Source organism: Acanthochromis polyacanthus, chromosome 20 (genome assembly GCF_021347895.1).
Source record: "Acanthochromis polyacanthus isolate Apoly-LR-REF ecotype Palm Island chromosome 20, KAUST_Apoly_ChrSc, whole genome shotgun sequence".
Taxonomy (NCBI): domain Eukaryota; kingdom Metazoa; phylum Chordata; class Actinopteri; family Pomacentridae; genus Acanthochromis; species Acanthochromis polyacanthus.
In genome coordinates this window covers 17,906,506-17,932,859 of record NC_067132.1, presented here as the reverse complement: position 1 = coordinate 17,932,859, position 26,354 = coordinate 17,906,506, and the positions used below count along the sequence as shown (strand labels likewise).

Below are 26,354 nucleotides of genomic sequence, written 5' to 3'. Positions count from 1 at the left end.
GAGCTGATCAGATGTTATCACACTCTAGACTATTAGTAGCGGGTGGAAGATACAAACATGTAAATTATGTAAGTAAGTTACAAACACTCTAATCTTACAACTTTCTTTATGATAACTACAATACCACAAGTCTAGTAAGCCTGTAGGGCCTATCAGCTGCTTTGATATTTCTTGAATATGTATCATAAGCTAGGAGAAATGTTCAACCTGGAACATGCAGGTTTGGTTCCAGTCTTCTTCTACATTATGCATTTAGCCATTAAAAGCACATTCAAGTCTCCTTTCACTGAAATCTAATTTTTAAAAGGGTCAGAAATGTAGTTTTTTGCCTTGTTAATCAGTGCTGTCTCCCAAAAAGTGTTATACTATACAACTAAACTGGATTGTCAAGTATGTTCTCAAGGAAATATGTTTTCTACAGAACAAATATGTTTCTAATGAACATATCATTGCCATTTTTTATTAGATGAGGCAGGATTTGTCACCCTGGTAATGCAGAAAATAGGCTGGAAGCTTCAAAGATGGCGTGAAAGTCTTGTACTTTAACCCAAATCGGGCAAGTTTCCTAAACTTAAACCTAATTTTAGTGCCTAAACACGATTAAGTTGTGACCATGTAGTAGTTATTGTGAAAGCGTCAACCACAGCCAGATATTTTCTTAAATCTGACCGTGTACGTTTAGTGAATAAAGCTCACCAAGCAAGTGAAAACCAAAATGAGCAACGATGAGAGTCATGTTGCTGACTTATGCCCCTTTCCTACATCCTTAAGTGGACTTTTTTGCTCTTTTTCAAAATGAAAACTATGTGACAGTTTTACTTTTCACTGGAAAGATAGATTTGTTGCAAAATATGAATGAGAATGCAGTTTATTTCTAAAGGAATGCCGTTTTTGGGAATCAAGGTGTAGCGCTTCCTCCTCACCCTCGTCCTCCCCATCTGGCATCCCAAATACCCCTATCCTATCTGTCTCCCCCCTGTTTCTCCCTCTGTGCTCCTCTTTCTCCTCTCTCCCTCACTGTCTCTCTGTCTCTCTGTCTCTCTGTCTCCCTCCTGGTCTCCTATCCGCTCCTCTACCTCTGTCTTCCCCTGCAGCATGGCACCTGAGTGGAGTTCAGCTTCTCAGCTGACTCCACTCAGGTAATCAACCACATCCGTGGGTCCCAGACAGCTGGAAGACATCTCATTGATTACTCCTCCTGCAATAAGTACCAGCTCAGCCTTCCACACCCTGCCAGATCGTTGAACACGACTCACCAGTTAGTTCACGCTCTAGCCACAACAGTTCCTTGTGTTTCTGCCGTGTTCTAACACTCTGTCCTCTGCCTTTGCCTAGATCTGGCTGTCCGGGATCCCCTCCGCCTTGCTCCCTCATCCGACCTCCCCGGACCATTCGGCACCGGTTTCCCCTCGCTGGACCCCTCATTCTGCTCGGACCCCTCCCTGGATCCCCAACCGGCTTCCCTCGGCCAAAACCCGGAAGCCGCTGCAGCAAGCTGGTTACTCGTCGCCTCCCGGCGCCTCCCCCCTGGAAGTCCCCCTCCGCCCGGATGTCGGCCGCTGTCAGGCCCACTGCACACCTTGGCCCCTCGGATCGTCAGTATCCGACGTCCTTCCTCCTCTCGGCTATCCCTACCCATCGGACCTTCGTTCCCCGCCTGCCACCGACCGCCGATCCCCGGCTCCGGATCCCTCCGGCCCAACACCCACTCTTCCAGCCGCTTCCCCTGCACTCCGGCTCCTCTCATTCCCCTGCCATTATTCACCCTCACCCATAATAAAAATCATTCTCATTCCACCGGTCTTGGTAGTGTGGCTCTCTGCTTGGGTCCAGCTCTCTAGTCCGTGACACAAGGTTGTGTTAACATGTCTTATGATGTTTTTATATGCCAGAAGATATAAAAGCAGCAAGTGCCAGAGCATATCTGTACCTGTAGTACCAATAACAACTCAAAAGTTTGGATTCAGACATCCAGAATTTCATATCACAAGATCTGAACATCCTAAAGTAGGCAACAATGTAGAGTTACCTTTTAGCCATTTTTAAGCAGGAAGAGATTATTTTCATGGCGGACAGATGTAAGTTTTTAGCAGTTTAACCAATGACTCAAGAAGGCGTTTAATTGCTAAAAAATGGGCACCAATTTTAAACGAGAACTTGTTTTTGTTTACCTCTGTCTGGTATTGAATGAACATAAACCTACGTATTTGAAAGAGCAGAATAATTTGACAGGCATGGGAAGAGTAACTCAGTGAACGGGACTTGACAAAAAGTCAATTACTTGTACTTAAAAATGCACATTAATACAACATATGTCATGCTAGCTGAAGTAAACAGTTGACATTGAATATATTTATTGCAACCTTCATTTTTCTAGCTTTCTAATTGCTGGTGACAGTGGAGGGAGATGACATGCAGCCACGAATCCATCCGACCAGCTGGGAGTCGAGCTGGAGACTCTGCTGGTGGCTGCCAGGTGATGTCTCTCCCAATATACCGCCATTTTTTCATTTTCCAAGATAGAGATACTCAAGTTTATCTTCTGTTCTGCTGTTTGCTAACAGAATGAGCTGATACAAAACAAACTCGACTCCACCTCCTTCCTAGCAACACGGTTCTGTTAGAACAGTCTAAGAGCAGCAGATGGTGACAGATGGTCTACAAGCAACGGGCAGCACCTTTAACATCTATTAAGCCAAGTAATGCATTAAAAATCGCAAATACTGTTAAATGGTGGCAATGGGAACATTTGGAGTAAAGCGGCAGATTCTACTTAAGACGTGAGGATTGTTGATCTGTCCATTCATTTTTGCAGTGTATTTATTTCAGGAAAATGATGCAGTTTCTCTGTCTGACAAGCCATTATCCTGCACTTGAAGCTAGACATTAATAACCTGCTATCTGATATTGAAGTTTGATATGTTCTGTGTTTAACAGCTGTGCGGCATGCGGATTTGTGTGTGTCATATTTACCAAAGAAATTAGGTACTCCGCCAGCTCTGTGTGGTCAAATATTGTAGCCCTGGAAAAGTAAACACAGTTGTTGTAAAGCAGTCGTGCCACACATGACTTTGTGAGTCAAGGTCTTCCTCACACTGTCACGTGTCAAATAAGGACTTCATTCTAATTCTGCTTTGTCAGACCATGATATAACCAGATTTTCTGTGCTTACATGTTTTATCTTTATCTGATTGTAAGGCTTCCCTTTGATGACGCACTCATAATGACTAATTCCTGGTATTCCGTATTAAGAGAGAGACTGAAGTGGATGCTTTCCTACAACTGAAGCATAGTTAGAAAGATTCTGGATTATTCAGAAATCTGCAAAGCCCATGTCTGGGAAATAAAAGGGAGCATAGCTGTTGTGCTTAAAAGGTCACGGGTTTGACGATATCTCAGCTGTTAGTCAAATTAATTTGTTTTTTACAGCACATTATAGCTCCATAAGAAAGAAAATGTAGAGTGAGGACCTTTGTTCTTTACTCTGATGCTGTCTGTGCCAACACAAATAACTTGCGGATAAAATCTATGCAGGATGCATATCTTTATTATGTAATTATATCATCATTATTGCATCCAATTAAAGGTCGCTGTTCTGCTATATATCTGTTTTTATATCTATTCCTCCTGTTTGCCACAGTGTTATAGTGTTGATAGAATGAATTGATCTTTACCCAGCTTGAGCAAGCAGTTGAGATAGTAACTGCAAATATTAAACATGTTTTTAATTGTAGTGGTGGATATTTTAAGCTGCTCTATCTAATGACAGGTGTAACTGAAACAGTGTCTATTGACAAAATAATGAATTATGATTTAAATCTTAACTTTGCAAGGTATTGCAAAGGTAAATTTGGTGACATGAATTTTTGTGTTGTCAGTGACTAACCGGCCAGTAAGTTAACTCACGGGATCATATCTGTATAGTACACTCTTATCAGTAGTTTGTTCTTAGAGAGTGATATAAAATTGAACAGTAAGATACAGTTAATATGATAACTTGCCCCATTAGAACTCTGAAGGTCTCTCTTTTTTTCTCTCAAAGGTCAGCGCTGTAAAGATGGTTTGGTTTGCATTTCGTCAACTATGAAATCTGCTTTGCAAAAGTTACCAACTTAGAACTCGATATAAAAGCACTGCCACTGAAAAGAACTGACTCATGTAATAAGGTCTGGTGTTATAAAAGTTGGTGCAACCAGCCCTCAAAAATAATTCCATACCAATATGGAGACCTGAATCCAATCAGTTTAACCCTCTGAACACTAAAACCTGCTGGTGGACTTGACATTCATATTGTCTCTAATAAAATTGTAAAGTTACACTCTTTATTGTAAAAGGAAAAATCATCAGTTTCATTGCTACAACATCCCTTGAGTGAACTGTGTACGACATGTGGTTCCACCTGGAAAAATACCCGACTCTAAGCTTAATCCTGTAACATTTCTTCAAAATAGCTTTGTTCTGTGTGTCTCCTTTAACAGTCTGCCAAAAGTAAACAGTTTATGGTAACCAGATCTTGTAAGAAACAAACAACTTCTGCATTCGTTGATGCAACTAATCATGAGTGACTCAGCTGTGAAAAAAAGTCACGCAATGAAGGTTTACTGACTATTCAGTTGATCTGCAGGCTGTGTTTACACAGAGCAGCTAGGAGGCAAGTACGGAAACAAATTAGAGAGACTGAGAGTAAAATAAATCACACAGTCTCTCTAATTTCTCTCTAACTTGATTAATAAAAAAATGTTGCATGGTTCAAAACAGTATACAGAAGAGCAGCTTAACAGTGAGTTACTGGAATATACATTCTGCAAGGTAAAATACATACTAAAACAGAAATAGGTAAATATTGATACATTTCAAGTCATGCTCTCATCCACAGTGACCTTGACCTTTCATGGATTACATTAGATAAAGTAACAACCTACACGTTAGTACACAGTACAGTATTTCTCTAAACTGTAAAGATGCTGCACAGACACGGAACTGTACACATTTAGAAAACTGTCATTATCGGCATGACTTGCATTTCCTGCTGTACAATCAGTGGCCGCCTTCAGTGGTTTTAGCGTTTGTCCTTGATGTTGTGAAACTAGCGAGTGGATTCATATTTTAGGGAGAAACTCTTATTTGATTTTTGATAGTTCATTTATACCAAACTCATATATATATATATACTACCAACAACAAATACAAATTGAAACCGTTTAGCTTAGCTTCGCATAAAGAGTGGAAAAACCTATTGGCACCTTTAAATCTCACAAAATAACATGCTATAACTTGTGTGTTTAATCTTGTTGGTAAATGTGTTCAAATTGGAAATAGTCCTCCATGTAACAACCCATAGTGCTGATCTAATTCTCAATGAGAAAACATTTCCTATCATGCCAAACTATTCCAAACATCGTTAAACTGTATATATAATATGAAATGTAGTGCAGACAAGAGGCCATTACGGAGCTATACTGTCATATTCCCGTTTTTTGAAAGCAATGCAACCAAATACAATGGCACCATTAACACACAGTAATGGAAGAGATGTAATGAACATTTTCAGAGAACTACTCTCAGCATCAGTGTGGAAGGAAAAGGGAGACCCACCTGTGTAGAGGTGTCTGAAACGCCCCATCAGTTAGGTTGATGATGTCTTCTACTTGGTCAACAGAGGAGAGCATCAATTTGACTACCTCAATAGCGCCCTGGGTGCAGGCCAAATGAAGCGGCGTAGACTTGTCATTCTGGACCACAACAAACATGGATGCATTATAAATGATGAATAATAAATGTCTACAATGCATATTCACAAGCTCGTCAAACATGATTACGTCTGCTCCGTACAGACACCTTGTGGGGAGTGATAGAAAACAGAGTAATTCAAACACACATGTAGGAATTAGTATCCACACAAGCTATCACGTGCATTCACTTGCACGCATACATATTGTGCACTTCCCCAGCCAGACATTAGCAAAGCATCTCCCAGACTTGTTGGCTGAACACTGGGGGCTGTAACACAAGCCTTTAATGAGATAACCAGGACTGGCAGGAGGAGGCCAGTGATCGCTCCACTCAGCACCACAGTGTAAGTGGAGGTAATTTGTATCAATTTAGGCAACCGAAGCTATTACTGTACTCACTATTCCTGCTGTAGCTCTGGCCACTGGCCCAAGGCTAGATATAACGATCACTCCCAGATGGGGGTGACAAGACTGACATGCTCTAACAGTACAAAGACTGGGACCCTTTGCCAGGGAAATGCTTTACAGGTGTAGTCAAACGAGGTCTCGATTCAAAAACAATGCAAATCTGACGGCGCATGCAAGTGGGCAGATGGAAGATGAATAGCAGCATTTGTAACCTGCAGCTCTCATGACAATATGTTTATGTCATGCTGAGAGGTAGGGAAAACAGCGGCGACAACCAAATCAACGTCTGTCCGTCTTGACAGCGGTTTATGAAAAGTCTTGATTTATGCAGGTGTTTAGCCAGAGTAGAAATGTGCGCGGTGTCTGCTGCTGTTGTTGTTTTTGAGATGGAAGTACCTGTTGCTGGTCAACTTTGGCCCCACGTGCAATGCAGAGACGGATTGTGTCCATATTCCCGCCCCGTACAGCCAGATGGAGGGGGCTGCTGTTGGACTTGTCTAAATAGTTGATGTGGGACAAACATACATGGCCAAACTCCTCTCCTGCAAGTAGAGAATCAAAATGTGAATAATACACTGAATTCTTAGACAGCTCAAAATAGCACAGTTCTTCTTCTTTGACTTTAAATGATTTTTGCTTTTTGTTGTTTTTAGTGGAAGGAAGTAGTAAGTATTTTGTCTAATCAAGGTGGGCTGTTTGTGTAAAAATCCAAGCAGCGCAAGTACGTGAATGCCTGTTAATTCTTTGGCATAGCAATCAGAGGAAAAAATATAAATATTTTGCGCTCTGACTCAACTCTCTCCAGCGACATGAGATTCACCAAGCAGACCTCCCACTGTGGATAAACATACTGTCAGGCTGCAGCATCTGGCCCATGTACAAAGTATCACGGGCATTTGCCAGCAAAATCTCTCTCAGGGCTGAGGTGAACTGTCTTGTTATCTATCAGCTTAAAGGCATTATGGAGGATGTTTTTGTTGTTTAATTTGTCTGATTCACATAAAATGAATATACTGACCTTTAGTGGACTTGTATGTATGGTTTCTAAAAGAATAATAATAAAAAAAAAAACTGTGGACATGGCAGGACCTGAAAAACATCAGCCAATCAACATGCTCGGACCGAGGCGTTTGGTTTGCTCCCTTTCCTGTCAATCTAAAATCTTCCGGCTCAGGCCTAGTTACGTAGATTACGTACGCCTTGGACTGTGCTGCTTTGGTATAGCTTCGTAGTTAGCTGGCGACTTGTTTTGCTCATCTTTTTTGACATAATGGCAGATAAAGATCCAGGGGGACCCAGCCGTAAAAGAAAGGCATTTTTTGAGGTCAGAGAAAATAAAAGACAACTGGATCGCGAGAATGCAAAAACAAAAGTGATTATTGGCGAGTCATTTGGGTGATGGCGTCAGCTCAAGCAACAAATGGACCTAAAGACAGATGCCTTGGTTGCTAAATTCCTTCTGGACAGGTAAAATGTATTATTGTATTATACTGCGGCTGTAGGCAACTTCACGAGTCCTACGCAAGGTTCTGGAGGGGGGCGTTTCTTCGTAAATGTTAAGAGGGGGGAGGTTAGAGGGGGGTGAGGGAGAGGTTGTATGTGTGCATGCGCATGCTACGTTCAAAGTCGTAGGAAATCAAATCTCCTGTAATGCCTTTAATGTGCTTGTGTGGCCTTGAAAAAAATATATTTTCAATATCATCAGCCCTTTCCATTTCTGATGATGGATCATTCCCTTTGTCATACCTTCCTTCAGAATCACTTCCATGGCTTTTTTTGAGCCTGCGAAGGCTGCAGCGTGTATGGGGTAATGGCCGAGCTTGTTTCGTTTGCAAAGCCTCGCCCCATGCTTGATCTTTGACAGACAGGAGAATGAATGGAGAGAAAGACAAACAAAGACAATGCCGTGTCAGAGACAGAGCTGCAGTTGAAGCTACATAACGTGGTCTGTGCAGATGGACAGTTATCTTTTACCGGTGGGTGCAGGTACACAGTACAACCAAAAGACTTGTACATACCAAAATGCTGAGAGCGTCGCAGTTATTGATGGAGCAGGCAAGTATCAGCGGGGTGTTCTCAAGGTCTCCCTGTAGATTGCAGTCTGTAATGTTGTAGGATAACAGCAGCTGGAGGGAGCAAAGACAAAAGCAGTGAGCTCCGTCTGGTCCATACCGTCCTTTACCCTTCCACCTATGCATGCATGCTTTGTCAGTTTGTGGACAAGAGCCAAACGGCGTGGCAAAGGCATGACAAGGTCTTTCAGAGTAAACTGTTGAGTCAGGTTTTGTCAGATATGTAAACAGCTGTCCAATGACTTTAGCATGCGACGACTGCTCAGAGTTTATATAGAAGATGTGATGTTCTGGACTATTACCAGTATGAGGAAAATGCTCCTCCCACATGAAAGACCCCTTCGTAATGTTTTTATTTTTTATTTTTGATATATTTTTGATAATTAATCTTAAAGGTAAGATATGAAAAACAAAAAATACACACTGCTTAATCATTTTTTGATGAATTGAATACCCCAATCCAGATATATATTTTTTAAAAAGCACAAGCTGCAAAACATACAGCAGCCAATGTCAAAAGTCTGTGCTTCTGCTTGACTGAGCAAACACACTTCCTATAAACTGTTACTTCGGCTGGGCACATTGAGCCTCCTCACCCCCACCAGGTTGTTGTGTCCGCAGCTGACAGCCAGATGCAGAGGGGACATGAGGGCCTTGTTGAGGATGTTGGGGTCAGCCCCCAGGTCCATAAGAGCCCTGCAGCTCTCTGCCTTGTTCTTCTCCACTGCCCAGTGTAGGGCCACGTTGCCATCCTCATCACAGCTGTTCACCTCTGAGAGATGAGAAAACATGTAAATACGCTCACCCGCAAATGCAAATACGTAAAGGCACAGAACATCTGCCGTATGTACCAGATGCAATATGTAAAAATGGATCACACTGTTCCACGCCATAACTTAAAGATGAATTTATGGTGATTTACGGGCTGCAGTGCGTCTTATGATCAATGACTGAGGCATGCTTACCCTGTGAGTCGATGACAGCGATGATGAATTGGATGAGGGTGACGTGGCCCCCTGCGGCGGCATGATGGAGGGGACTGGCTCCACATTCATCTTTCTCACTCAGGACCTCTGGGCTCTTCCTCACGAGGTTGTCCAGGAGAGCCAGGTCACCCCTCTCAGCCAACTAGATGGTAATATTGAACATAGTGTAATAGAAGAGAAAATGTCCATCCATGTAGACTTTCTGATTTATTTCATTTCACCAAAGAGCACAAGATAGTGAAAATATTTCCTACTCTTGTGAGGTTTCTGATGCCATCACTAAAATGTGATATAACCGCTATTTCTCAGTTTTGCAGGTCTCTGGTACTCAAAGTCCCCCTTCGGTCTTGATTCAACCCCTGAAAACTCATCATTGTGTTTCAAAGTTGGATTTTTTTCGACAAAAATAGTCTTCTCTGAACTGAAAATTAATTAAATGTAACTCTACACCACTGCTTCCACTTGCAAATCCCCACGTCTCTTCAATCAATTATTTTATATCGCTCTGTTTCTATAAATAAAATGGAACACAAAGTGCTTTACAGATGAAATTAATAAAAATGCAATAAAACAATACAAACAATAGTCGCCAGTCCACCCCAACATCATGTTACAAATAAAGGACTTAAAAACTAAGGGATTGAGGAACTAAGGAACTAAATGTTCCCTAAGCGTTTCTCGCTGCAGCTGAAACACACCAGCTGCACCTACAACTGTCTTTAAATGGTTGCAAGTTTTAATTTTGAGGCAACTCAGCCATAAACGTCGGAACAAGAAACCAATTCTGAAGAAGATTAATGATATGGAAAGCCCCACCCAGGATTAATTTATTAGGTTAATTGTATACAAAACCGTAGAAGTCGGATTCTGTGTTTTAGTAAACTGCATTTTCAAGGAGGAAATGCTCAGCGTTGGTGTTGTCTGCTTAGTTTTGAATCATGACAGCATATAATAACAATAATAATAATAAACATCTGGAGATGTCAGCACAGTAAAAAAAACAAAAACAAACTTGATTTCCACCAGAAGGGGTCTTTAAGTACTGCAACACGTGTAATATTATCATAGAATTGTCTAGGACTCTATTCACCTCTTCATAATGACTTTTCTTAAGTTTACACAGGTTTAGGATCAAAGCTGAGTTGCTACATAAACACTCATTGTAAATACATGTAGAAGAATCATATGTGCTGTTTGTCCATTATTGTGTAGATTTACAGAGGCCTATATATTTCATCTATAGATTTTTTTCTCACCTCAAATACATTGACTTTTGCCAGGGCTGGATCATCATCCTCTATGACATAGGTATAGCAACTGGTTTGCCGGGCCACATCCCTGCTGAAGTTCATCACTTAACACGCTGTGGAGAAAGGCTCATTTGAATGGTGACAGCTGTGACACATTTAGACATAACCCCATGCACATATCAGTATGCTGGCAACGGCAAAATACCAAAATAGAATACAAATCCACCGTAGTTTCAGTCAAGCTATATAACTGAGTATACAGTATGAAACCCGCTTAACAAGCTGGAAGAACATAGAGTGTTATAAGACTGAGAGGGCAGATAATGCCTGAAGCCATAAGGCTTCTATTGCCACGAGGGCACATGGGCACAGATGACTTTGTCTTTACCCGGAAGGGCATTCAGATCCGCTGAGTGTTTGGGGGCTGAAGCCCTTCAGTTGAAGAAAGCAATTATGTTCTTCGCAGCTGGGGGGCAGCTTGTTTGAGTCTGTCCCAGGTGTCCTTGCGTGATCCTGGGTGAGCGAGATTGAGAAAGACCTTGTAATTGTATTGCACGAGGCCCTCAGCAACATCGAAAGGCCAAACAACAAATGACATTTTTGGCGAGGAAATTACTATGGAGAATTTTCACTGGAATTCCCCTTGACCTATTGCTGTAGTACTCCTTTGATGTACACTGAAGCTGTTTTTCAGGTCAAAACAGCAGCTGGGTTACCTGGTGTGTTGGAAATTATGTTGCGGAAATTATATTTTGCTTCTATTACGCATTTCATTTACAGCACATTTCTCTGCAGTAACAACTTCCTGCAAATATTTTAGCTATAGCACATGGATAAGTGCCTCTGAAAACAGAAATCTAACGAGAACTTCTCCACTGCTTGCTCCTTTAAGACGAGCAGAAGGACTCTCTGCAGATGAAAGTTTAATAATTAACTCTAGACTCGGTGAGCTGTGGTCACCAAAGCAATCAGTTTAATTCACCTCTCTTCAGGTTCCTCTGCACATTAGTAATGGATTGTTCTAACTATTGAATAAAGAAGAGGAATCACGGTAAAAGCGCACCTTTAATGAGAACCATCAAGGATTTAACAGACAGTAAGAATGTATACAGAAAAGTAGACTGTTGTTACAGGATTTCCCGATGCAGCATTTTTTCTGAATAATATCCATAAAAATAATGTATTGTGGTTCACCTGTGTTTGTAATAAGACATTGTAAAGCATTTCTACCCGGGAAAATAAATCCATTATGATCCATCAATATTTCAGCTGTACTTTATTAGAATTCTATAGTGGGGTTAACCTCACATTTGAGCCTCAACCTCATCATAAATGGTGATTGTTGACATACAATCGATGCCTCTACTGTGCCAGTCATCCACGCCTTATCCCACATCCTCTGTAGCCCACATGTGACTTCATATTACAGGACAACCCGGTCAGCGTAGCTTTATTTTCCTCTAATGTGGTGAATTTGATAACCAACCCACACATTGTCCTCCTTATCATCATTTCCGAGCAGCTGCGGGTAAATAAGTGTCATTGGTACTTGTAATTGAGCCAGTCACTCATGAGTTTGCAGATGCCAAGTGTCCAGGAAGTGCACTAATGGGCAATGGTAAACACATTTCCCAAACTAGACAGAAAGAAGTGGGCGATTTAACTACATTTAACAATGACATCCTTGTGTGCTAGGAAATTGCCTGTACAGTTTAATCTCATATTGCGCAGCTCAAGAGTACACAGTGGCATTATTTACTTACTGTGACACAGATGTGATAAATATTTGCTTTTAGTATTTAATATAATGTGTGTTCACCTTATAATACCGACTAAAACCAGTCAGCTTAATAATAGATGAATTCTTAATTAGGAATATATTATTTAAAAAGAACTAATATCTAATTAACACAGTACACAAGGTTTTCATAGTATCATGGAGCACAAAATCCATAATAATTCTAAAACTTGAGGCATAAATTGTTGAATAAATGACTAACTCTAATGAATAAAGAATATATTTAATGAGTGGATTGTTGCTGTGCTCAGTGAGCACACTTGTTGGATATCACTCACAATCAGCACAATAACTGCTTCTAATCTAACCGCAAATCAAATACATTTAGTCAGCTGGTGCTTTAAATAATACAACAGCCAAAACTGATTTTTTTTAACAGTGTAACACATTTGACAAACATCCAAAATACCATTAAATCTTTCATTTTTCCCTCGTAGTCTTAAAAGCAATACATACATAGACTGTAAAGTTCAAACATCAAAGACAAAGTTGAAGACATGATGTACTTACTGTACTTGGGTGAAGCTGCTATTGAGCTGAGCAATCTGTATGTTGTCCTCACCACTGCTAAAGGGCTTTAAATAGTGTGGAGAGGCAGCTATTTCCCTGTGTGGTTTCTAATGCAGGCAAGACGCTGCCCCCTGTGACCAAATGACTCTCATGATGTTTTCACAGTGGAGAAGACAAGCCCATGTCGTAATGCGATAGGAAATTTAACTGGCAGTAATACATTAAGCATCAAACATGATACTGCAATCTTCCTCACAATACGTTTTTCTTAATGTGTCTGGTTATTGGATATATTTACATGTTTTGCGATTTCCTCCCCTTTCTCCCGCTTTTTCAGACAACTGATGTAATGGTCTTGTTTTTCCTTTTCTGGGTACTAACAGACTTCAACTAAAGAAACCAAATCATGTGTTCATGTCTAAAACAGGATTTGCCATCATTTCAAGGTTATAGGGATTATTGTTCTTATTGCTGTGCTCCATGGCTAAGGCTTCTCTGCCATTTTCAACAAACCAGAGAAGAAACTTAACCATCCAGCTGCACATATACAAGTTATCAAACCATTACTTTCTTAGAAACCAGTTGCCTTTAAGATCCACGTTTGTGCTGAGGCCTGTTCTGTTGCTTTCTCTCTCAAAGCAAGTGACTCCTGACAAGACAGAATGAAGACGACCTCTAAGACCTCCTTGTTGATAGTGAGGATTAAGGAATATTCAGCAGGGAATCTCTATCAAGAAGGATTATAAGATGAGGTATCATTAACTGAGGATTATACTAGCATTTCTAGCAGCATTATCTTCAGGCGAATGAGTATCATGTAAGATTGTAGATCTGTCTGCGACTATATAAAATATGTACTATAGCTGCCACGCCAGCTGGGCTGAACTGGGATTGTATTAAAAATCATTTCATACCGGATGAGCCATTCTGACTGACAACCACTTCAAAATGGTAAACACTCATTTTTGCCATTTCTAAGCTCCAAGTGAAGTAATATTTGCCTGTTGGCTGCTTTGATCACAACTTTGGTCAAGATTACAAGAAAAAAAAATAGAGATTTATAATCACTCAGAAGATGACTCATTATGACTCAGATGATCCTCTTACTTTTCATCAAGCAACACCAGAAGCTAAAACGTTACAGATATCCAGCAAAGCATGTGAAGTAAACATCAACTGGATGACTTTGCACAACTATTCTGTTTCTTCTACAGGCAAGACGCTGCCCCCTGTGACCGAATGACTCTCATGATGTTTTTCACACTTGAACTTGTTTTATGGCACTCATCCAGGTTGTTTTCTCCTGACTAGAGCCTTGCTTGTGTTGTGTCTACTCTCAGATGTACATCGCTTTGAAAAAAAAGCATCTCCTTAATGAAATTATTGTAGGTGCAGAAAATGTGTACCACTGACTTTGGTGGTTCCCTGACTTTTCCTCTAATGCCACCTTGTGGATTGTTTTAGTGAAATGTATCAACCACTAATGGATGGATTATCATGAAATTTGGTCCAGATATGTATGTACCCATTAGGATGAATTGTGATCGCCTTTCACTGAGCACCATTAGATCAAAATCACCACTTATGTTGCTGCAGTCCCATGTGTGACCATTATAAAAGTAATATCTGCAAAACTGTTGAGGGGACCAGCTGCAAAGAAAGTCAAACATTACTCATTCTATGAAGAATTTATTCTGTAGCGGTTTTATTTTGTAAAATTGTCAAGCCAAGCCAGGTCTTTGGGCAAAGTGGGAACAAGAAGACAGAGTCAGTCGGAAAATGTACATGTACCGAGGGCTACACAATGCAGAAGCAGACCTGGAGGATAGAACATTTCTTTGGTGGACGCTAAGCTCATTAGCAAAATTAGAAGCTTGTGTAAATTAGAAAATGCAAGCAGTAAACTATAATGGTAAAAAATAACTCCCAATAAGCATCAACACCATAGTCATGTCTTTAGCATGTTAGCATGCCGCTAGTTGCATTTCCTGTAGTATAAAGTGTATCTGTTCAGTAGAAGAGCATTACAGACCTGCAGACACAACTTCTGAATGTTTTATGCTTGGTTTTAATTGGTAGAAATTTGGAGCTTCTAAGTTTTTAACATTTTTACAAATTTTACAAAACAGGAGATTATTTATTGCATATCTTGGTCTGACATATCTGACCTAACCTCAGAGTTAAAAACACTAAAAAGTTAATCATTGACACAGGTTTAGTTGGTAGCAGCTAAATCGTAATTAATGAACCAATAAATGGTGAGCAAACAGTTGTTTTTTTTAAGTTTTATTTAAGATCTTCAAGGTTAATTTTGCTGCCAAACAACAAAGTACAGCCAATACAATAAATGTCAACAGGTATATTCTACTCCCATCCAAAGGACAGAGCTATGAGACCACATCTTATTGCATTAAACTAATATTTGCCCGGTTATTGTTCTTGGAGGTTATCTCTGAGCATTGTTGCCTAAGTGATATTTGTGGGAAAGCCACACATGTGGCAGACGTGGAGCCAGCGTCAACAAAGCATGTATTATCTCTCCCGCTGAGACTGATGACTTGCCAGGATCAGGTTGTATGCAGAACAATATGGATGTCTTTTCTTTTTTTACTGGGAAATTTGCGGTGGTGGGTTTTACTTAGACGCATAAAGGCGATGGAAGAAAGCGAGGAGGGCCAAGTCATGAGCATGCATGTGTTTTGACTAAATTTGTTTCAGAGACTGACTTCATGAGTATTGCTGCACATATGATGGCCACGCGATGAGAATTTGATTTGAATATTCTGTCACTCAGATGAAGGGCATGTGTATTTAGCAGTGCAGTGACACCTGTGCTGGACCTGTGTATGGACTGCACTGGTTGAACGATTCCACACCTGCTGAAAAATCAAATACTGAGCTCTGGTTGCTGGGAGGGCAGCTGGGAACTAAATTACACATTCATGCTATTATGCAGGGGCCACACTACATACAGCTTAATGCACTGCAAAAATCGCCACTGCATAAAAAAATGTCATTTCTAACATGCTTCCCCACATGCTCATCCATGTGTTTGATGCCACCATTACTAGTGCACATAAAATTTTATTACCAGTTTTACACATTGGCCCTGATTTGCATATTGTGTGTGTTGTCAGAAACATCACATCCTCAGGCAGCTGTGGTTGGAAAGCGTGTGACAAGAGCTATTTAAAATGCCGTGGCTGCAGAAGAAAAACTTCCTATTGGTTTTCAAAGTGTAAAAAGGACAGGTAAACGTGTTGCTCTACACAAAAGTGGCTGAGAACAGCGATATGCAGAGTGCATTAAGCGCAGAGCTGTCAGTCAGAAGTTCACAACCGACTAAGTGTTGTTAGTGCATGTGTGTGTGTGTGTGTGGTCCTGGTAACATGTGCTATTGCGTTGGTGTTCCATCACTTATAAATGAGGTTACCTCTTAAGAGTGGTGGCGTCCTTGGGGACCATCCAGCATGGCCCTGCGGCCAGACTGCTTTTTGACACTTTATCTGTCCCCTGCTTAAAAGCTACTCAGCATGTTTGACTTTTCATATGTGCCACCACTGAACTTTGATAAAAACAAAAAGTAATTTCCCCATCTGCTAAATCTACGTAGACAAACAAAAACGCTTTACAATGGTTACGCTCATTCTAGTGATTTCAGTGCCTGACGGTGACAAGCCTGCCATACACTATAAATCATTCTGAGATGAGGATGCAAATTTCAGTATAAATATGTTTGCACAGGGAATCTCTTTAGTCATACTGGGGATTAGATTTGTTCTAAGCATATAATTAAGAGTACAAAGGCATGCTTTTCAGGCTTTACCGAGAGCCACAGAGACATATACTTTCCTCTTTTGCAAGGAAGAGACATCTGAAATACATGACACTAGTACACTCACTTGTCAGACTGTATAAGTACTCTTTGAAAAATCTAATGCTGTTCCATACAACACTCCTCTGATAAAACCTTCCTTCTCTGAAGTCTCTATTGTACAGTTTTTGGTGAAACTGTTTGAAAAAGGTGTTGGTCAATTTGAAGGATGTAGTTTGGAGTGCTGTTGAATTATACTGTATTACACAGACAAGTGTCCAGTGTATTATGTTGTCCACCCTTTTTATACCAGTAAGTGTAGGCTAAATTACAGAAGCACCTCTATGTATAATGCAAAGCGGTTTAAAAGTACCACAAACTAAATTCTCCACAGTGGTCATGAAGTTGATGTTGTGGCTGATTCATTGCAGAACTGTTGCTAGGTTGTATTAGTTTGAGTTCAGTGTACCTCATAAACTAATTAACACTATTTGTTCCACATCACACTGAATTGTTTCTAAATGTCTGTGATTTTAACATTCAGAGCTCGCTGGAAACAAAACATTAGGAATTGTTCAGGTAAAGTTTTTCTGCTTGTTGATTTAGCCCTAAAAACTCATCTTTGTGCCACTGTTGCATATTTACAAGTATATTTTCAAAATTGTAGTAATTCAGGAACATTAGATTAAATCAAAAACCAGTTCTGAAGAACAATAATGATACAGAAAATCCCTGATCACAATCCTCACGGCATTGGTTCCTGAGGTTTGTTACATATGAAACCCCTAAAGTCTGAATCAGTGTTTTTCAGACAGCCACCAGTACACTGTTGACTGCTTATTTCACTAATTTTGTGATTTAAAGGATAAAAAAATGTCATATTGAGAAGTTATCAAAGTAAATCACTTCATTTTCGGCAGAGGTGGTCTTTATTTAATTTGCTTGATGTTAAATGTTTTATTATTATGAAAACCTTTTCAGTGAAGGATTTTTATTCTGAGCAAGTGTTTGATTCAGTGTGAAACAGCACAATTGAAGGTATAGGATCTGCAAAAAGTATTTACCCCCCTTGGAGATTTTGCAGCATTGAAACACAGTCAAAACAATTTGGCTTTGTTTAAGCTCAATGTAAAAAGCAGAAGAAAAAAAGCTACTTCATCCATCCATCCATCCATCCATCCATTATCTATCCACCGCTTAATCCTCATCAAGGTCGCAGGAAAGTTGGAGCTTATCCCAGCTGACCTAGGGCAAGGCAGGGGACAGCCTGGACAGGTCGACGGTCTATCACAGGGCGACATATCGACACAAACTAGCACTCTCACAGAACACGAACTGGGGATTTTCTAGCTGCAAGGTGATGGTGCTAACCACTGAGTCACTGTGCAGTCTGGACTCTTTTATGTCAAAGAGAAGACAGAATTCTATAAAGTAACGTCAATTAAGAGTAAAATTACATTAGAGCAGAATTACCTTAAAATGAAATGGAATTTAAGGAAGTTAGCCTATGTGTACTGACAAGCATGTGTCATTTCCTTTGAATTCATACAAGCATGCATGACCTTCTCATCTGAATGCAGGGGATCAACAAAATGCTGAATGCAAGCAGATGAACATCTGGCAAGACACTATTACAGTGACCTGAGACACCATACACTGCTTCGTCTTCTGTACAGTTGTCAGGGGGTTGGAGCCTATCCTAGCTGACTTAGGGTGAAGGTAGAGTACACCCGGACAGGTTGCCAGTCTTTCGCAGAGTTAAGACGGACAACAAAGCACACTCACATTCACACAATCACCAGTTAACCTCAGTATGTGTTTAGACTGGGGATAGCCAACACCAGCACAGACAGAACATGCAAACTCCACACAGAAAGACCCCAGGCTGAGATTCGCACCTAGAACCTTCTTTCTATGATGCTACAGTGTTAACCGCTGCACAATAAGGAACCTAATTTAACATAATAACTAAGATACCAAGCTATTATGTGGAAATCAACCTCTCTATATATGGAAATTATTACTCATTATTGAATATGGAAAGTAACTTAATTATTTTAATATTATAGCTAAGCATAACATTATTTACAATATAGATTTATTTAATAACATAACTAAATATTGACTTTGAGACTAGCTTAACTGCTTTAAACATAGGGCTAAGAACCACTAGCAATTATGTGCAACAGGTCAATGATTGGGAAGATTATCTGACTACACAACCAAAGTCAGTCTGACTGCAGACAAAATGTGGTTTCTCGTTTCACTAAACTCTGAACCAATGCCACTGGGAGGATATGAAAGAATTATGAGGAAGCATCTGTGGAGTCCTCTTCACACAACGAAGCACTAGCTTCTATTTTAATTAGGACAAAGGCGTGATCTGCGGTCATGTAGGTTAAAGAAGGAGCACATGGGGTAATGGAATTGTTGGTGACCATGAGGAGCTGCCAGTGATCAAACTTACCATGCCACACTAATACCAGGTTATCTTTGTAAACTTCAAAGCTACCTCAGCTCAATCATTCTGATGTTCTATGACGGCTTTGAACCATGATTGTAAGAATAATAGGCATTTCGGCACAACCACTGAGACTTTACCTCCTCAGCCTGATTTAGAATAAATCAGAAGAATTTTAATTAGGCTGATATTACCTGTTGGTATCTGGCTGCAGAGGTGAGGTCTACACCAGCAGAGAGCGCTGGAGCTGCAGGAGTCACAGTGCTCAGGTGGCTCGCTATGACGTCACCGGGGTGGGCGGAGACATTGGACTTGAACCCGGAAGCTGTACGACAGGTGACAGACGCTGAGGAAACTTGAATTTTAGGGCTTAAATTGAGCGTCTGTGGTGTTCGAAGCAGACTGATGAACGCCCGGAGGAGACGTGCTGAAGGCAGGTTGGGATTGAGGACTTCTGGAGCAGGATTTAGATGGCGAGATCGGGAGGGCCGGGAGTTGGTACTGGTGGACCGACGAGATGGGCGGGGCTAAGACGCCCACGTTTTTCATGTGTATTTTGAATGGATTAAGCTGAAGCTGTCAGAATGAATGAAAATTTCCAGCAAACTCATGCTGCCCAGGGGTTGGGTAAGACTGAGGAGAAGCTCTCATTGGATTTTGAAATCAACCAGAGGAGGATGGAAGGTTTGGTCTGGAAAACTGTGTTCCCATCAACACTCCTCTGCAAGGCTGCAGTCCTGCTTTAAAGACTTATCGGCAGTCAGAAGGTGAGAAAAATCCTCCAAACACTGAGTTTTCTATCTTGCATGAGAGATTTCTAAAGAGGTGAACATCAGCAACATTTCGTGGATATGTAGAGACTGGTGTAGCAGCCATGTGGTGTTGACAGAATGAGTGAAGGCTGCCTGCTTTATAAAGCGCGCTAAGTGGGAGTGCTGGACTGGCATAGTTAATGATTGGACAGAATAGGGCCTTGTGACTTGCTGACTCAGTGCCTGTCTGAACTAAGGGCAGGCTCCATTTCTGTGCAGTTTTGGCTGTATGCTTAGGATCCTTGTTTTTATGGCAAATAAATTACTCTTAAGATGCAGTTCTCGTCCAGACTGCATCAGGTTGTACTCCTGGGTTTCCCTATGCTTTGCTGCATTCATTTTACACTCTACTGTTCCAAGCCTCCCTGGGAATGCTGCCCAGAAGTATCCATACATCATGGTGCTGCCACCACCATGCTTCCCTCTGGTGGATGGTGTGTTTATGATGATGTGCAGTGTTTGGTGCTGGAAAAAAAACTCTAATCTGAAGGTCAAAAAGACCAATTATAGTTTTAACAGACCAAAAAAAAAAAGCTTCTTTCTTCTGACTTCAGAGTCACTCATTGTGAAGTCTGGTTGAGATTTAATGTGAACTTTTGGTTTTGTCTTTGAGTGTTTACTATAAAGCTTTGACAAAGGTTGTTGTGTGCTCCCTCATCTCAAATGCCTAAGTTTGTAGCTCCTTCAGAGAAGTCACAGGTGTCTTGGTAGCCTCCCACACAAGTCTCTCATTTGCATGATCACTCAGTTTTTGAGGATGTCCTGCTTGAGACAGATTCATGCATATGAAATATTCCTCTATTTATTTATGATGGACTTAACTGAACTCTGGGAGATATTCACTGATTTGGAATTTTTCCTGTATCCGTCCCTTGATTTATGCTTTTTAAAGGTTTTTCAAATTCTTGTCGAAAAAGTCACATTAAATTGAGCATATGTTAATGTTAAAAAGCAATGAAAGGGCAACACTTCCAAGTGGGGTGAATAATTTTCAAAGGCACTGTACTTGTCAGTATTTTTGCTAACTGCAAAGTTATGAAAAGTTTATAAGAACCCTTTTCAAACTGACTTGCACATGGCAGGGGCCTGGAGGTGAAAAGATGAAATATAAAGGAACAAAAGAATAAATAATGCATATTTCAAGCGTAAGGTAAAAATAAATATCTGCAGAAAAGGAATCAGACAGTGAATTGGTTGGATCAGTATGTATTTATTTATGAATTCATCACACAGTTTTGTGTCATACAAGCTCCTATGGGATGGATTGAGTTAAAGGGAAAAAAACAGCTGTTAAAGATACAACTATGTTTGTCGTTTTTGTCATTCCCTCTTCACCTTTGGTTCTTCCTTTCTATATACCAAGTAACCCTGTTTCCAAAAAGGGACTTGGATTCTGTGCTGCTGCTTTAATTTATGCATGAAATGGATATTTCTTTTGGCCTACGCTTTTGAAAATGTTTCTTTTGAGGTGAAAATTTGTTTTGACAGCACATCAAAACAATGTTAAAATGATTCTTGAGTGACAACCTGAGTAGTCAGAGTGAACGCTGAGACGGGGTTTCTTTACTACAGGCGACATAAAAGTGCTGTAGTTTCTGTTCACTTTCTCTCTCGCAGTCTCTCCTCCTCCTCCTCTCTATCCTTTCTTTTCTGTCTCTCCAAACCCCAGCTGGTCTAAGCTAAGCTGAGGTGAGCTCAAGTGCGTTTTCTTCAGACTACTGTGAGCATTATGACTGCTGGAACCCCCTGAGGTCTGAAGCCTTGATCCTGGTGCCTGTGATTATCTGTGTGGATTTGCACCGGTCAAATTGGAAAAACAATCATGAGCTACAGAGACAGTATCATTTCTATTCTGTCCCAGCTTCACCATCTGCTCAGTTTGTAAGGCCGTGGCCTGACACACTCGGGAATGGATTGTGGTATTGTCAGTTTTCCCTTTTTTGTTTCTTTTATTTTTTTTTACATAACTGTTTAGGTTGCAGACATTTTAGTACTCATTATATTATATGTTCATGATTTAAATATATGCAGTAGATTCTATTTATATACAATATAATTACCATATGTCTCCCACACCTCAAATCATTGAGATCCACAGTAAAAAAGCGGAGCAGGGCTGAAGAACAGAAGGATGTTTGTTGCAGCTGTTTCTCTATTCCATCCCCTGACGCACCTGAAGGACCACCTCTCCCGAGTCTACCTTTAATCCGCTTTACCAGTATTCTTCCATCTGTCGGTGCTGTGCCCTGTGCAGATCGTTAACACAACATTCACACTTCAGTGACCAACCTGGAGGATCTCCTCGTCTGCAGAGGCATACGGTGTCAGCAACAGAACAGTAAAGTGCAATTCTGAGATACCCAGCATTAAAATCAAACTTAGTGCAAGTGACAAAAACATGGCAACCAGAGCAGGACTCCACCAGCTTTGCTTAAACTCCCTACAAATTTACGTGTAAAGTAAGTAAAAGTAATATGCACTTCAGAATGATTTTGACAATATTGCATCCTGTGTTATTTTTACATGATGTTTAACAGCATTTTAAGTGTCAGCCATATGGCGACAGTATTTCATATTGCTTTTTCAATCAACAGTCTAAATAAATCATGTAGTGAGTTAATGTTGTTTTATCTGATAATGAGCCAAAAGCTGCATATATCTCATTGACATCTGACATTTATTAGGTCTAAATGTGAAGTAGTAACTTATCTTTCTGTATGAACTGGTTTTTGTGGTGCCTTTTCTTGTAATTTAGCAACGTCAAAATCCCCACATAATACAAACCTACATGGACGTTTAAGCTAGGCTAACTTTAATCTACAGAATACGTGGTGCACACAGCTAGTCCACCCATTTATCCTTCCATTAAACCCACTTTGGGAGCCTGTCCCAGCTAACTTGAAGCAAGACACCTTGGAAAGGTCATGGGGTCACCTGTCATGTATGTCTTTGGACTGTGGGAGGAAGCCACAGCGCCAAGAGAAAACCCACACAGGCACAGAAATAATATGAAAACTCCAAACAAAAAGACCCCATCTGACCTACAGCTTCAGTCAGTGCCAAACCTTCTTGCTGTGAATGGTAGCAACAGCAGCACCACTAGTATCTAAGGAAAATCACATTTTGCAACCATCGATCTAGAAACACTGTGTGCAGTTCACTTACAGAACAAATATTTACATCCATTGAGTAACAAGTAGCTCATATTGTTATGTAGCTTCTTCAAGTAAAGGTTGATCTTGGAACCACTGATTTGTGAAGTTCTTGTAAAGATAGTACAGCCACGCACATGTAGACCTATTAGTCTTTAATAAAGTTCACTTTTCCTATTCCTGACAACTAAAAAGTGAATGGTTATGGATCAGTAAGCTGATCAGGAGTCGTGGTTAGTTCCACTTCCTTCATCCAGACGGAGCTTGTTAACCCTAACACCAAGGGGGTTACGCTTGGATAAACTCGGCCACCACTAGAGCAGACCACCGGGGCAATCTGTCACCAGGGATGAGAGCGGCTCACTATAATTGCATTGTGTAATCACTCATCAATTGCTTTTGCATGTGGCAGGGAATTACAGGTTTAGAAAATCAATAAGCAATTGATTTCTGTTTTTTTTTTTTTTTTTTAAAGCTGTGTGTTGTAAGAGTGCATATAGGAGTTTGGCTGATGGTAATGAGCAGGAATGAAATGCAGGAAGAGACAGAGCAAGAGATTAGGTTGGAAGCCTCGGCGGAAAGAGAGAAGGACAGCTAGGAGATAGAGATGAGAGTCAGCTAACCACTTCAGGATGCCCTGTTTTCTTGCCCTTATTTTAGTGATTGAGGATGTATGAGCTTGTCCACTGACAGGCATCCTGGGTAATGAACTGTCTCCACTCCACTGCAACCATTATTTTGAAGGTCAATGGACGGGTCAAGGCAGCGATACCCTCCAAATCGTAGTAATGAGTGGTTGGCTTTACAGTCTCACAGTACTGAACTACTCTCTGCAGTGAAATGGGTTTACAGTCAGACTTGGCACTTCACACTGCTGGATAACAGAGGAGCACAGACAGTTTTAGCTGACAGTAATAAACAACACAAAAGCACATGGGAATCTTTTTGTGCCTTCTGTGATAAATTAGAGCTAACTTTACTCTATTTTCTGTTATTTCTTTCTGTTAGTGACATGTGAATGGGAGCCACATGACTAAGTTTAGCACTATGAGTGAAACTAGGTCTAGAAATGAGCTGGCTAATGAGCATGACACCACCTTGTGGAGACAACACAGAATTCTGATTGAAACACATGCTGACAGAAGACACTTTTTTGTATTTCAAACACACCATTCACAAACATTCTACTGTGCTTACAGGCAGGTGTTTCATTTTTAATTGGAGAAGAAATGCTTATTTGACAAATGTGTGAATGTGCTTGTGGAGCACAGTGCCATCCTCAAGACTGTGGCACTTCTTACTAATCTGCTTTTTTTCTTTATTTCTTTTTTCTTTTTTTTTTACCTTGTGGACACAGTCTATCCTATTTCTTCTCCTAAAACTGCTGTATCAAGAACATTAGTTTTGAAATGTGTTCCACTTCGCTGTTTCGGAGGCAACACCAAATCAAACACAGCTGCCACCCTTTTCTCCCCCCCCACTGGAATCCAATCACAACTGATGAATTTGAAATTGATGGGAAATCTTTAAGCCCAGGCACTCACTCGTGCCATGTGGGCAACTGAAAAATGAGAAACGAGAAGAACTGAAGGTGCAGAGAGGGAGGGAGAGAGAGAGATAGTGAGGTGGAGACAGCGCAACATAGCGAGGGAGAGCAGAGGAGTGAGGATACACTGGTAGATTTATGGCTTCTTGTTTAGAGCATACTGCTGAAACAGGCTCATAAATGTTTCTGATGGTCCACAAATAAATTACTCCCAGCATGTCTGCTCAGCACACAGTAAATAATCCTAAAAACTTTAATCATTCTCCATCCTTCCGATTTTTTTTTGAGGATATTTATATGAGCCCATATATAAAATACACACTACCAAGGCAGGGGCTTTACAATATCTTACCATCTTACCCTCAAATCCCTTCAAATCTGGGGGGATTTTACTTGAAGTTGTAGATTAAAGTAAAAATGTTGTGCCAGCAATATTGTGGGAAATCAAGACTGGGGAATCTTTTTGGTCCTGCATCTAAAATTCTATTGGCTGCCTCCTCTGTGCAGTAATTTCCGTGTATTTGCTGAGAGCCGAGTTCACCCTTGAACCTCCTCCTCTCCCACAGCAACAGCTTCCCACATGCACGGGTCAAGAGACTCACTGTAAAGGTGCCCTTTGTATAACTCAATACTCATTATATCGAATTGGGCTCAGAGAACCAAGAATGCGTGCATGTGTGTGTTTTCGCACAAACGCACAGCTTCTTTAGAGGTACATGTGGCGTGTATGTGTTCAGCAGTGCAGTAAGGTGCATGTGCGGGCTCTAAGAAGATGCATTTCTGTGTGGGAAGACATTTGCAGTGATGCATGTGTTGGTGGGGTGCCTGTGATTGACCAGTGTGTGGGACTACATTTGTGTGTGTTTGTGTGTGAGCTCATGTGAGTTGGCGGAGGTTTCCCTGGAGAAGCAAAGCAACACAGCTGACCTTGCAGTAAAAAAAAAAAAAAAAAAGACAATAATTTATTCATTGCCATTGTACAAATTTCTCTCTATCTCCTATTCGGTGTTCAGCTTTTATCTCAGCTGTTTTAAACTGTCTTGTCCTGCACCCTGCAGAGTATTGATTTCTCCAAACACTCAATCTTTAGTTTAGGATGCCAAGATTGAGATCATAATTTACGGGCTTATCAGTGTTCTTTCAGTATCTTCTCATTCATAGTTGGGAATCAGTTTTATGCCTCTTCCAGTTTTAGAGGCCTGCACTTACCAACCTCGCTGCATTGTGTATTTTTAAACCCTAAAGCTTAACCTCACTGTAAAAATGTCTCTTATCGGACATAGTCCAGCTGGCAATGTCAAACAGATGGCTTTATACCCTCTAGGGTTTCCATTCAGAATAAATTAGTTCAATAAAATACCAAGAGGGCACTTAGAGAGCAGACAATTAAACACCTTGCATAGAACGCAGTCCAGCTGTATTTCAAATGACTGAAAGCTTATACTGATGAATGCACTCATTAAAAAAGACAGCACTCAATACCATTTCAATTGGACAGTAAACAGAAAGCCAACCTTGCTGCAGCACGGACAGAGGTAGCTTCAGAAAACACTGTTCAAATATGCGCTCAGGATTAAGCTGTTGTAAAGTGTGAATCACTTAACACCACCATGAGAAAAGTGGTCATGTTTACTTTTCATCTAAATTAATCATCTTGTGACATGTCAAAAGCTCTCAATTAGTGCATAATGCACGAGTGAAAAATGTGTCAGCGGTATTCTTGACAACAGAGTCATTGTGCTGTATAAACACTCAAATCTAGTACAGTAATGGGACGCATCTATTGTCACAGCATGAGGGATGATGGCTTTTA

The 26,354-nt window shown here is 40.6% G+C and overlaps 1 protein-coding gene across 1 annotated transcript in view; it reads right to left on the bottom strand.

Moving 5' to 3' along the window:
• Nucleotides 1-12,887, bottom strand: part of trpa1b (transient receptor potential cation channel, subfamily A, member 1b) — a 29,169-nt gene extending 16,282 nt beyond the window's left edge. The window contains exons 1-10 of the mRNA XM_022195016.2: nt 12,757-12,887; nt 10,837-10,961; nt 10,455-10,561; nt 9,178-9,340; nt 8,809-8,984; nt 8,159-8,266; nt 7,887-7,995; nt 6,537-6,682; nt 5,596-5,732; nt 2,974-3,022 (exon numbers count right to left, since the gene is read on the bottom strand). Coding sequence (XP_022050708.2) covers nt 2,974-3,022; nt 5,596-5,732; nt 6,537-6,682; nt 7,887-7,995; nt 8,159-8,266; nt 8,809-8,984; nt 9,178-9,340; nt 10,455-10,550 — 984 coding nt within the window. The 5' untranslated portion in view covers nt 10,551-10,561; nt 10,837-10,961; nt 12,757-12,887. The remainder of the gene's footprint in view (nt 1-2,973; nt 3,023-5,595; nt 5,733-6,536; nt 6,683-7,886; nt 7,996-8,158; nt 8,267-8,808; nt 8,985-9,177; nt 9,341-10,454; nt 10,562-10,836; nt 10,962-12,756) is intronic.
• Nucleotides 12,888-26,354: the final 13,467 nt, after the last annotated feature.